The sequence below is a fragment of the Acanthopagrus latus genome, chromosome 11 (genome assembly GCF_904848185.1).
Source record: "Acanthopagrus latus isolate v.2019 chromosome 11, fAcaLat1.1, whole genome shotgun sequence".
Taxonomy (NCBI): Eukaryota; Metazoa; Chordata; class Actinopteri; order Spariformes; family Sparidae; genus Acanthopagrus; species Acanthopagrus latus.
Window position 1 is genome coordinate 29,286,749 of NC_051049.1, and position 11,840 is coordinate 29,298,588.

An 11,840-nucleotide genomic window follows, 5' to 3' on the forward strand; every position below is an offset into this window, starting at 1 on the left:
CTGTGCACGTGTACTGACCGTTGAAGACAGCCTGTCCCTTGGCCAACTCTTGATCCATTTCTATGATGTATTCCTTCTGAGTAAAGCCCCTTGTGCATGGCAACGCCCCCTCCTTGCTTGACAATGAATGTTCTGCCTCTCCACCCACAACAACAACCTTGAGAGAGAAGGAATCGAAAGATGAAAGGGAATTTAAAAAATGCATTTAAGATTAACATCTCAGTTCCTTCACAACCTATTGGCTGAGATGCTTTTGTCACTTTTTAATGACTTTTCATCAAACTGAAGGTTGACTCTCTTGGATGCCCTGACATATTTCATCAGCATCTAAAACATTATTAAACAAATAAATAATTTTGAAACATATTATATATTATATATTTGCAAGCATATTAGGGAGTAAATAATTCAAAAATCAGTTTATACGATGATTTACAAATTTCTTGCAATGGTTCCTAAAATGTGGTTATCAAACACGAAGACGTAACAGAGGCAGGACATTCCACAGTAAAACTCCACTACCATATATATACACACACACACACACACACACACACACACACACACACACACACACCCAGTAGTGGAGCATTTAGCAAAAACCCAATGAGCATCTCTCCAGCTAGCATGATTTTTCACCTGTGATCACTTGGTTTGTTCTTTTGCCCCAGTTTAAAACGCACAGTAATAATCTGCTTGGCATTCTGGTTGTTACTATTATAATGAATCTGTTGGGCAAAAGATAACTGGTAGGACCATCATGCTAATAGCATAACAGCATAGCAGCTTCACCATTCAGCAAACTGATCTGCAGGGGTTCTTGACATATCATACACACTGACCATAGATCGGCACTCCCACAACGCCACACAAACCTGCGGCATTTTGTCACACCACCTGATTTGGTTTGAATGCAGCCTTAAAGTTGCTGTATGTGTTGGCGTCATTGAACTAACTTCCTGTCAGTTATGCGGTTAGCAATCCATTCCCTTCTACCCACATCACCACATGACATGTGATAACTACATCTAGAATTTTGTCTCTCTTGTTGTTTGAGCCCCAGCCCGACATGAACCCCACCCCCACACCCACTCTACTCCTGGCCTACATATGGGCACGCATACAAGTATCCCAGCTCCTCTGCAGCGCGGACAGCATCTGTTGCAGCTTGTTAATGTGTGTACTAGTGTATGTGTGTTAGTGTGTGGGGGTGTTCTACTGTGATTAAAGTAATGATGCCAAGAGGGTGCTGTGACTTGCTTTCACTTAACGCAAAAACTTTAAACATTCATCATCCTCACTGCCCATCCTGACATGCCCGTAAGAAGTGGGGGAGGAGGGATTTAGCAGAGCAGGCTTTCGTATCTCTCCCAATAAGCGTAAGGGCAAAGGAAGTAAACAGACATAGTAAGACTCCGGTGTGGTGCTGTGTTTCTGCATTATGCTACACAGGCTTCAGTGGTGACATTTAGAGTGCAGGCAAAAAGGCAAAGTGGGGAAAAATAGGGGGATGTTAGGGCAGGGCACTACACTACATTTTCACTTTCCTCTGGCATTTCATAGACCAAACAATTACTCAGTTTATTCAGGAAGCAACTGCTGACTGGAGCTGGATGGGAATTTATTTCTATGCAGACATTATGGAGAGTGGAAGAGAACAGAAGACAGAGAATCACAGTCTCTTGGTGAGTGAAAACTAGTGACAGTTTACCTGAAACACTGCATGAGTAAGGTGAACAAACACAAATGGAGTATTTTACACATTAACATAACTGAAATGGCCCATATTCCAATGAGAAACAATAGCTACTAGCATAACACTACAACAAACCATACAAAGTTAGCTCTACAGTTAGTGAGAAATAACCTGTGTGCGTGTGTGTCCAAGACCATCGACGGGCTGTGCGGTTAGCTCATATTAAATGCAGTTACTCTTTTTAACAATAGCATGTATTAATGTCCAGGGCTCGTATTCACAAAGAATCTTCAGGCTAAAAGTAGCTCCTAACAGGTGAATTTAAGAGCAACTCCTAAAAATAATGGGCATGTCAGTCGTAAATTTAGGACTCCTAATTTTTGAAAATAAGACTTACTCACAAAACATTTTAGGCCTAAAAGTAGCACTTCAGTAGTCCAGAGGACTCCTAACTCGCCCTAGTCACAGCCAAATGTTTAGGAGACACTAAATGACAGGGAATTATTAAAACGATGTCAGATGGACCGCAAAGGGATTGAAGTTGTGGTTGAGTTGGTGAGGGACGCAATAACGTCCCAAACCAACCGAAACAATCCAATAACGCCGGAGTTAAAATGTTTGGCAACACTTCGGTATTTGACTACGGGGAAAATGCAGCTCTTCGCATGGGACTAGTATTACCTGGTGATTTAGAAATTATCCCACCACATCTGTGCTTCGTGTGGCGCATTCGCACAGGATAAGCAAATCTGCTGTCAAAACTTTCATTTATAATTCCCACTCAACAACCAATCACCGTTGTCACCGCTTCTAAGTGCGTCGTTATAAAATGACGTCATTCATAGCAACAGAGAGTTACTTCTAGTTTAGGAGTTCAATGTTTTCATAATTAAAAGTAGGTCTCAGTGGCTTTGTGAATGACTTTTAAGAGATGACTCCTACATAAAAACTTTTAGTCCGATTTAGGAGTACTCCTAACGTTAAGATAAAAGTCTTTGTGAATACAGGCCCAGTTCTTTGTAGAATATACCAGATACTAGATATATGCCAGATGTACTACATTTTGGGTTGGTCTGTAGTCATGGGATGGGTTGATATTGTGCCATAATACAGATTTTGAAATACCATCATCACTGTGATACATTTATGGTAATTTAAAACAAATTTGCCATTTAATTTTTTCCCCAAATCTTTAGTTGCAGTCTGAATACTTAGCCTTATATTCTACAGTATATATCTTCTTACAATTAAAAAGTTCAAAATATCTGCAACATAAACGGACAATAGATGTGTTTTTTGTTTATAACATATAATTACAGAGTAAAATTTGACTGCACAGTGTAATGGCTGTAAAGAGTAATCTCCCCAGAAAGTTCTGCTATATTTCTCCACTATAGTCTAAATAATGACAAAAGTGACATGGTTTCCTGAGTTATTGGTGGTTGTTACTCTGAGAAAAAATTAAATTTACTAGTAATCTTTGCAACAGTGGCACCAACAATAGTACAATTGGGGGTTTCATTTTCTGTTTCCACATTAATAAAAATCTACATTCATAAAAAGTAAGTTCCCATTACATGACAGTTAGGCAGCCAAAGAAGAGACAACTTGCCAGAACATATCACGAAGAAAGCAATGAGTGGATGGGGATGTGGGGACCTAGGCCCCAAGAAGGCAACTCTCAATCCAAAGGGAGGGGGGGTCACCTACCTAAGTTATTATCACTGCTTTCTACAAAAATGATATCCATTACAACATGATTGCATTTATCTAAAACCATTCACTTACATAGCTGTCACACTAAAGCTAAAAATACGCTTCAAACTGATCTGCATCTTACAGATGTGTTCACCATTTTTTTAAAATGCCTTAAGTCTGCAGTGGCAAACTGTTGTTTTCCTCCTCAGGCAGTGAGAGTAGGTACGCCGTCAATGTGTTCATGACTCCATAGGTTCTGCAATACTCTTAATTCCTGGAGCATAACCAGTGCGGTGCCAGGTTTTTTCATTTCATTCATTGGTGTGTACAGAATAGGAGCTAACAGGAGGAGAATTTTTCATTTATGTGTGTGACTGCAACCTTATTCTACTCTTCAGCGCTTGCTGGTTGACATAATATGCATCACTACTGGTGCACCAGTATTAAAACTGCGCTTTTCAAAACTCTACTCTACTGTATACTGTGGCTCCTAAAGAGGCGTGACAGTACATGTCATGATGATGACGTCTGTGTGTTTTCAAGGTGTTTCCCCGGTGTCTCTCTGTCAATCTAAACCTGCGGACAGTTTATAATCATACGGGTGCTGTTATAATGTGTTGTGATTGAGATCCTGACCCACCAAACATCCTGGAAAGTGACAAAGTTACATTTTTAGCGATAAATTACATAATTACATAATCACCATCGGTAAACTGAATGCTGTCTGACTCTTACAATCGTAGGGTGGGAGGCTGTTTTCTGGGGGAAAGTTCACTGAAGTCTCGGTCGGGAGGGCTGACCGTCCAGAGATTTATATCAACACAACCACTTGGTGAGTTAAAGTTTATGCCGGTGACAGGTGCTGTTTTTTGGGCAGAAATTTAAGGAAGAGTCGTTAGGACGGGTGGGAGGACAGACAATTCTCAACATCTATCTGCAGTATTTTTTTTCCAAATACAGTTACAGTCACTACGTTACTTTAGTTTGGTCATGTAACATTGCTTTGTGGGACGTTTCTCTTTATTAAGATGAGTGAGGGACCTGTATAGTTATCAGAATGTCAGATTGGCATGCCCTAGATACGTGCAACCAGCTTATCCGTTCACACTGGTACAGTTTGCCAATAATGTGCCCCTGATACTGCCTCCAGAGGCGTATCAGTGTCGGAGCGAAATTTCACACAGTGGTGGAGGCGGAGATATGGCGCAGGAACCCTGCATCCAACCGGCAGTGTGAATGGGGCTATTAACTACAACAACACAGTAGTGAAAGATGACAAAGACATTTAAAGTTTAATCCAGTAAAGGATCAGTTTAGTTGTCAGCCTGTGAACTCCATCAAAAAGTTGCAACCCTGTCCTACGCTGCTAGCTTACACTTTCACACAAAACGTTGATTCACCACTGTTGCAGCCTTATTACTACCTCTGATGGTGGATTAGAGGCAGACGAAATTGTCTCCCAATTCTGTCTCTGCATGTTTCATGCAGAGGACAAGGCAGAATAACATCACCGTATTTCCACCAACAAAACAGTGTGAATGGGGCATGAGCACATGTAAAATTTTGTTTTACAAGAGGAAAACATGGTTGAATTATGATAGAGAAATTACAAAGAAATGCATATTTTGTAATTTTCCTGTCATTTACTGTTAAATAGGTACACAGTATCAACATGGATGTGGTCTCAATGTGTTAAAATAGCATTTTTATCCAGTGTTTGAATTCCTTTAGAGATGGTTTGATTGTAAAAAGAGACAAACACAAGCTCTTCTGCTGATCCTTCGGTCAGGAACACTTTGTGTTGTTGTTTTTAATAACACAGACCTATAACTGCTGTCGCGAGTGATTATGTGATTATCACGGGAACTCCTCTGCCTCGTGACGCCAGCTGTCTACCATACTGCGCTGTGGCGGACTCAAACCGCAACCAATGGGGGATGCTGGACAGCGGATATCTTCTTGAGAAACATTTGTCGAATGAACAAGAGGGTTAGATAAGAACATAGTGTATACGATGTATTTAAACAATCAACAAGCCTAAAAACTTTTGTTCTCCAAAAGAGATGTTTGAATGTTAGTTACCATTTACTAGGCTTGTACAATTTCACACCAGCTTCTTGCAACAATCTTGCAAAGTAGATAACAACAACCGTTATTCAACTTAAACATGAAAAGGTTTGACAGCACACAGCTTAGAGAGAGAAAACTGCATGGTCATTGTCACTGTTACTGTCATTCAGAAAAAATATGGTGTGTAGGTCCCCTTATTTATTTATTTATTTATTTTTCTCTTAACCTATTTATATCATTAATGTAAAAAACACTCATTACATTGAAATATTCAATATTTGTGAATTCAGTCGGCTCAGTTCAATTTAGGATCTCAGAGTCTCCAGAGACTTGGGTTGTGATACAAGCAGTATGGTATTTATGTTTGTGTGTTTATCTTTTAGATTTTAAAACGAGTCCACATCTACTTCAGTTGTTTAGAAGAATGCTGTAATGCTTTTTTTGCTGTGAAGCTCCAGAAATGTTTAGTGGACAATGGAGCTGTCCCAAAAGATTATTTTTCAAACGATTAATCTAGCGATTATTTTTTCGATTAGTTGACTAATCTAATGATTAATTTACCGTTACATGACCAAACAAAAGTAACGTAGTAACTGTAACTGTCTTTGGTAACTTATATAGGGAAAAAAATACCGCAGTTGTACGTGGAGCAGCGTCCGTCCGCCCGCCTGTCCTACCAATTTTTTGTCACATTTCTGCCTGAAAAGCAGTGTCTGACACCAGCAAAAACAAAAACGACGCACTGACGCAAATTATTCATGTCGACGAATTTATGTTGTCGATTACATCTTCCCATCCCGCGTCGTCTAAGCCCTAGTGGACTACCAAACTTCATCTGACTTTCCATCAGCATGAGGTTGAATGGGTAATGAAAAAAAATGTCATTATTAGGTCACCTTCTCCTTTATCATTGCTTTTGTCAACTTTTTAAACAAAGGCCTATATCATTTGTACATTTTTTAAAAAGGTACTATTATTATTATACAAAGCAACTTGCAGTAATTCATATACTGTTACTGGTGGCTGCAACGCAAGATGCCGACCAGCACATCAGGAGTTTGGGGGTCAGTATCTTGCCCAAGGATCCTTCAACATGCAGACCAGGGGAATTGAACAAGCAACCTTCAGATAACAAGACACAGGCTCTATCCCTGAGCCACTGTCGCTTAGAATATCCATGCTTTGGTTTTCCCAACTCATTAAAAACTGATGTTTTGGGGTGGCAGTCAAGTGGGGACAAGTTGGGACTGAGACTCAAAAATCAACTCAAACAAATAGTTGGCTACGTTTAAATTGCAAGTTGAAAGACAGGACATTAATTGACAATATGAGAAAAACAATACAAAGACAAAAGTTAATAATCAGAGAATGGGGCATGTAGTTTTTTTTCATCATCTTCTCATCAGCAGGTGGCTGCCATTCATTTTGCTAAATACATTTCAATGAAGTCAGGCGTTCTGTGGAGTTAATGTCCTGTTGGAATGATTTTTTTTAAAATAAAAATAAATAAATAAACCTTATAAAGTGAAACAAATGGTAGCTTATATTCAGGAACATGCTCAGCGGCAGGCTAAGCTGGGGTGATCTGTATTAAGTGGACTACGCCTAAATCGTGAAAAACGTTGGTATGGTCCTTTCCAAATGAGACCTTTTGGGAATGGGCGGAACAGCAGGTGGCCCCAACAACATCACTGTCTGGACTAGAAGCCTTGCGTGTCCTGTTTTCTGCCATAGCTTTCATGTCACAGAGCCTTTATTTAAAAAAAACCTGACTTTTTTTCTCTCCATGATTTGAGATATCACGAGAATATTGTGCTTCAGTACTTCATCTCAGTCACACTATGTCCACTTTATCGTAACATTAAGTTCATTTTCTCACTACGCTCACATACAGGCCAAGATCCAGAACATATATACAGCTGCGTTGTTAGCCTACAGCAGTAAAAATGTCCTAATTCAATGTAGAATGGTGCCACTGGTCGCGGAGGCTTGAGAATGCCGCAGTAAATGCAGCCTGCAATATGTAATAGTGCAGACAGGGTGCTAAAAAAGAAGACACGACACAGAAAACGTCTTAAATCTTCCTCCAGCAGCCTGTAATCTGAGGACAGAGGGATGTCAGAGAACAAACCTCGTAGCCTTGTTTCTACCGGGACCCTATACGCATTTCATCTCAAACGTTTATATTTAATCACACGGACACCGCCAGCCTTTGAACGCGTCTCTCTAGTTTGTCTGATAAATTACTAAGGGTGCAGCGGAAACGGAGCAGGTCTGGGATCAGCAGCACTTCACTGCCAGTGTGAGAATACAGGCTGATTGTTGCGTCGGCCCTTTACTAAGTATAGAATGAAGAGTCGAACTACAGTGAAGCAAACAAACGCGGGTGCGAAGTCAGTTTGAATCGCATTGTCCTCTCTCTATCTCTACTAACGGGCATCATTCTGTGTATCCTACTGCAGCCTCAGCCAATCCAAGCCGAGTCGGTGTAAAATTGAACATAGTCTTACCTGCAGAGCCGCCATCAACGTCCATATCCCAAGAAGATGCATTTTGTGATGTTTTAATTCCTCTTTCCAGACCTGACAGAGCCCGTGGCGCAGCGCTGGACGTCAGATTATTAAATCCCAGTAAAGCCCGGCGGCATCAAGCAGCCTTCGGCTCTCCACCAACCTGCCTCCGTGTTTGTCTACGGTGCGCGACTCAGCCGATCTCCAGCCTGCCTGCGACGGACTGAATGTCGGCCCCTCCGTGCGCCCTCTAGCGGACATCAGGAACACTGAGCTCGGCTACAGAGATGCAGAGATAGTCTGTTATGGAGTCTTGATGATATCAGACAAATGATCAAGTACTCACTCAGCAACACATCAGCTATTTGTTGGCGATTAATTAACTGGTCTACATAGCAGCACAACTCAAATCTCGAGATGACAGCCGTTTTTGGCTCAAAACGTCAGGCAGAAAGCTGTGAAACCTGTGCCATAGAGAGACAGAGTTGCAACACGCTCTGATGTCGCGGCCAGCGCAGTCACGTGGTTCATGTACGCGCCAATAGCTCCGAAACATATGCTGGCTGCTGTCATTTTCTTATATTGTACAGACAGCAGCGATTGCATTATTGAATGGTAAATATAAAAACAAACAAAAAAAACACCCAAGTACTTTTTCAGTTGTTATTGCATTATTGCATTTTTGTTAATGACAGTTTTGCATTTGGAGAGGCGGAGTGACAAAGAAAAGCTGTGTATTACTTATTGATTCCCATGATTTTGCTTATAAATTCCGATTCCGCCATTAGCTTATGTTCTTCACATACGCTTGTATGTTTGGGTTTATAGGTAAGTGCAGAGCTGTTAAGCTTTTTCTCTATTGCTTTCAGTTAGTGCACAGAATAAGAGGGTCGCTGCAACTCAACCCAAGTAATTTAAGCAATTAACTATTATAACAAAACACTTGTAACTCCTGTTACAGCTATTGAGGCATCAATGTAAGGATGGCTGATACTGTCTTTGAAAACCTTCATTTATATTATTTTATTCAACAATGACAGACAACAAGAATGTGTGTGTGTGTGTGTGTGTGTGTGTGTGTGTGTGTGTGTGTGTGTGTGTGTGTGTAGATACAGTCAATAATAAAAAAAATGTAAAAAACAGTTGAAATGAGAAAAATATATATAATAGGCAGTCCGGCAGGCAGGAAACAGAGTGGACAAGACGAGCGTTAGCATGAAAGGGATGTGTAATCGTAAAATCTATGAATGAGACTATGGCACTGTATGATCACCGTTGGTTACAGAATAATCTGCATTGCTTTGATGTAATGAATGATTTATCATTGGTAGGTAACCAGAGAAATAACACTAGCGAAATTAACATTCCTGCCCCTCTCTCTTTCCCTGTCATTAATTCTGTTATAATGCAATTGGTGTGTATCACTCACTTTTTTCTTGCTGTCAAACTTTTTCTCTTTGAAGTGAAACTCTCACCAAAAAGCAACCTAGGCTTTGTTTGTGAACGCATACGAGTCAAACCTTTGTGTAAAAGCATAATTACAACGAAAGAAGCACTTTTAAGATTTACCATAGTTTCGTTTTTCGGGCAATAGAGTGCTGGCCTAACGCTAGCATCAAAATCGCTATTTTTAAAAGAAGGCTCGACACCACATGAAACTTTGCACATAGCATCACCAGGGTCACTACACATGAACACAAGCATTGAGGACATCGTTGTTTACACAGAGTTTACTATAAAGATGGTTTTTGAACAACTCATGATAGCAGCTGTATCTGCGACCTAACAAGAAGGAGAGTAATGGTGGACTGCTCCTCAAGCCCTCCTGTAAGGTCGCACTTTGGGATCGACACTTTACGTCTGCCATGACGGCAGTGCGCTGAAGATACAGCTGCTAACGTGTGTCTTTCTCTCCCCTTTGGGCATGTTTGGAGTGAAGGTTTGCCTTTCCCTGATGTGGAGTTTACATGTGTTCTTTGTCTTTCATTGTGAGTTTACTAAATACCTTTTGAAGCCACTTGGGGTGTTAATAGCACAACTGCATAGATAGATTCCTCTTTACCTTCCTTACATGCCTCAGCAAAGGAAAATACTCCCGAGCTGGAGGTGGGTATATGTGAGCGATGCTGCAACCAATGTTTGTATGTTTAATGTTTTAATGTTTTTTGAAACAGTGAGTAGCATGTATTTTTGGGTCAAAGACGAATAAGGATTTCAATTTTGAAAATAAATCAAAGTGTCAAAAATGTCAATTCAAATACTTTCTATCTTTATTAGAGTGATCTGTATACAGCTCAACAACAGGAATTGAATTTAAGAATGCAGTTACACATTTTTTGATGAATCATATGATTTTTCGCATGAAAAATGTCCTTCCTGGGTAATGGGATGGATTTTAAAATTATTTCAATGTCTACCATTTGTTGCATATAGAAATTTATACATATCCATAGTTAGAGCTCCCCAAACAATCACTGCTCAGAAAACTAGATTTGTATCGCAATTAATGTGATACATTTGGGTATTTATGCTGAAATGGGCTCATTAGTTTCTCTTCATCACACAATATTCGGTCAAAAAGGACCGAGGAATATTGAAAATTTCTGAAAATGCTTTACAGTGAAGGGAAAAAGGTTGTTACTGTATCTTCAACTCAGGAAAACATGATTGTGAAATATGACATGAAAATCTGGGTTAAATTTCTTGACTGTCATTGTTACTTGGACTGACATGCTGTTTGCCAGGAATGCCATACTGCAAGTATTTCTCTAAGGCTCTCTGGAGGCCCCCACCACCACCACCACCACCACTATTTTCCCACCAAAACTCAGTCAAACATTGACTACTTGGCTAAAACCTAGCTTAGTCCTCAACACAATAATGCCACATTCCACGTGAAATAGACAGTTTTTAAATATAAAAACATCATATATGTTTTATTAGCATTACCCAGAAAGACACATGATTTTAGGGCACAATGCATGGCAAAATATCAAAATGTTTAAGAGAGAATTACTGACCTTTCCAGATGTCTTGGGGTCCTCCAGAATCTTCTTTATGATGCAATATCCTGTTACATGACTATGCATTATGGGTAATGTAGACATTTGAATGTGTGTTACCCAGGAAGGACATTAGGAAAATTCAAATGTGTAGACAAAAGTATATATCTAAATATATATATATATATATATATATATATATATATATATATATATATATATATATATATAATTATATATATCAGTAGACTGACATCAATAATTTGCTGGCCACAGAATTTGTTTTCTTCTTCGTCAGCTCAGAAAAAGAATTCCCATTAGAGCTTTGCTGATGGAACCATGGCAAATCAGCGATGGTTACGTCTGGGTTGGCATCATAGACTGTTGACTTTTGACCAATCAACATTTCTTAATGCCCCCCCAATGAATACAGTTTAGAACCAGTCCTGATAATAATATTGAAATGTATTTCATATCAGGCTTTTGTAAAAGCAAAGGGAAATACTCCCAAGCTGGATATCTGAGTGATTGCATTTGCATCACACTGTGGATAACAACTGTGTGTCACTGATTTTTGTGCCAGTAAAGAGAACCAGACTAAGAGCAAGTCCTGTGTGGCCGTGCTCTCCTTCCTGCACCATTGACACAAAAGGAACACATCCACCATAGAATCACGCACAGCCATCACACAGACATTTTTTTTTCATCATGTTTAGTTTTCATCTCAATCTTTTCTTTAACTGGCAGAAATGGGCTTCCATAATTATCACCGTGAACCTCGAGCAAAGCCTGGATCGGGAAACTTTTGAAGTAGGTGATAACAGACAGCATGACTGGGCTGTGCACTGTGACTTTCATCATAAT

General features: G+C 39.9%; 1 protein-coding gene across 2 annotated transcripts in view; it reads right to left on the reverse strand.

The window, feature by feature from the left end:
• Positions 1-8,433, reverse strand: part of LOC119028957 (cadherin-2-like) — a 114,501-nt gene extending 106,068 nt beyond the window's left edge. The window contains exons 1-2 of one of the 2 annotated variants that reach the window (XM_037115436.1): positions 7,975-8,433; positions 19-157 (exon numbers count right to left, since the gene is read on the reverse strand). In XM_037115436.1, the coding sequence (XP_036971331.1) occupies positions 19-157; positions 7,975-8,016 (181 nt within the window). In that variant the 5' untranslated portion in view covers positions 8,017-8,433. The remainder of the gene's footprint in view (positions 1-18; positions 158-7,974) is intronic. The other variant, XM_037115437.1, reaches the window with a different exon arrangement.
• Between the last annotated feature and the right edge of the window lie 3,407 nt (positions 8,434-11,840).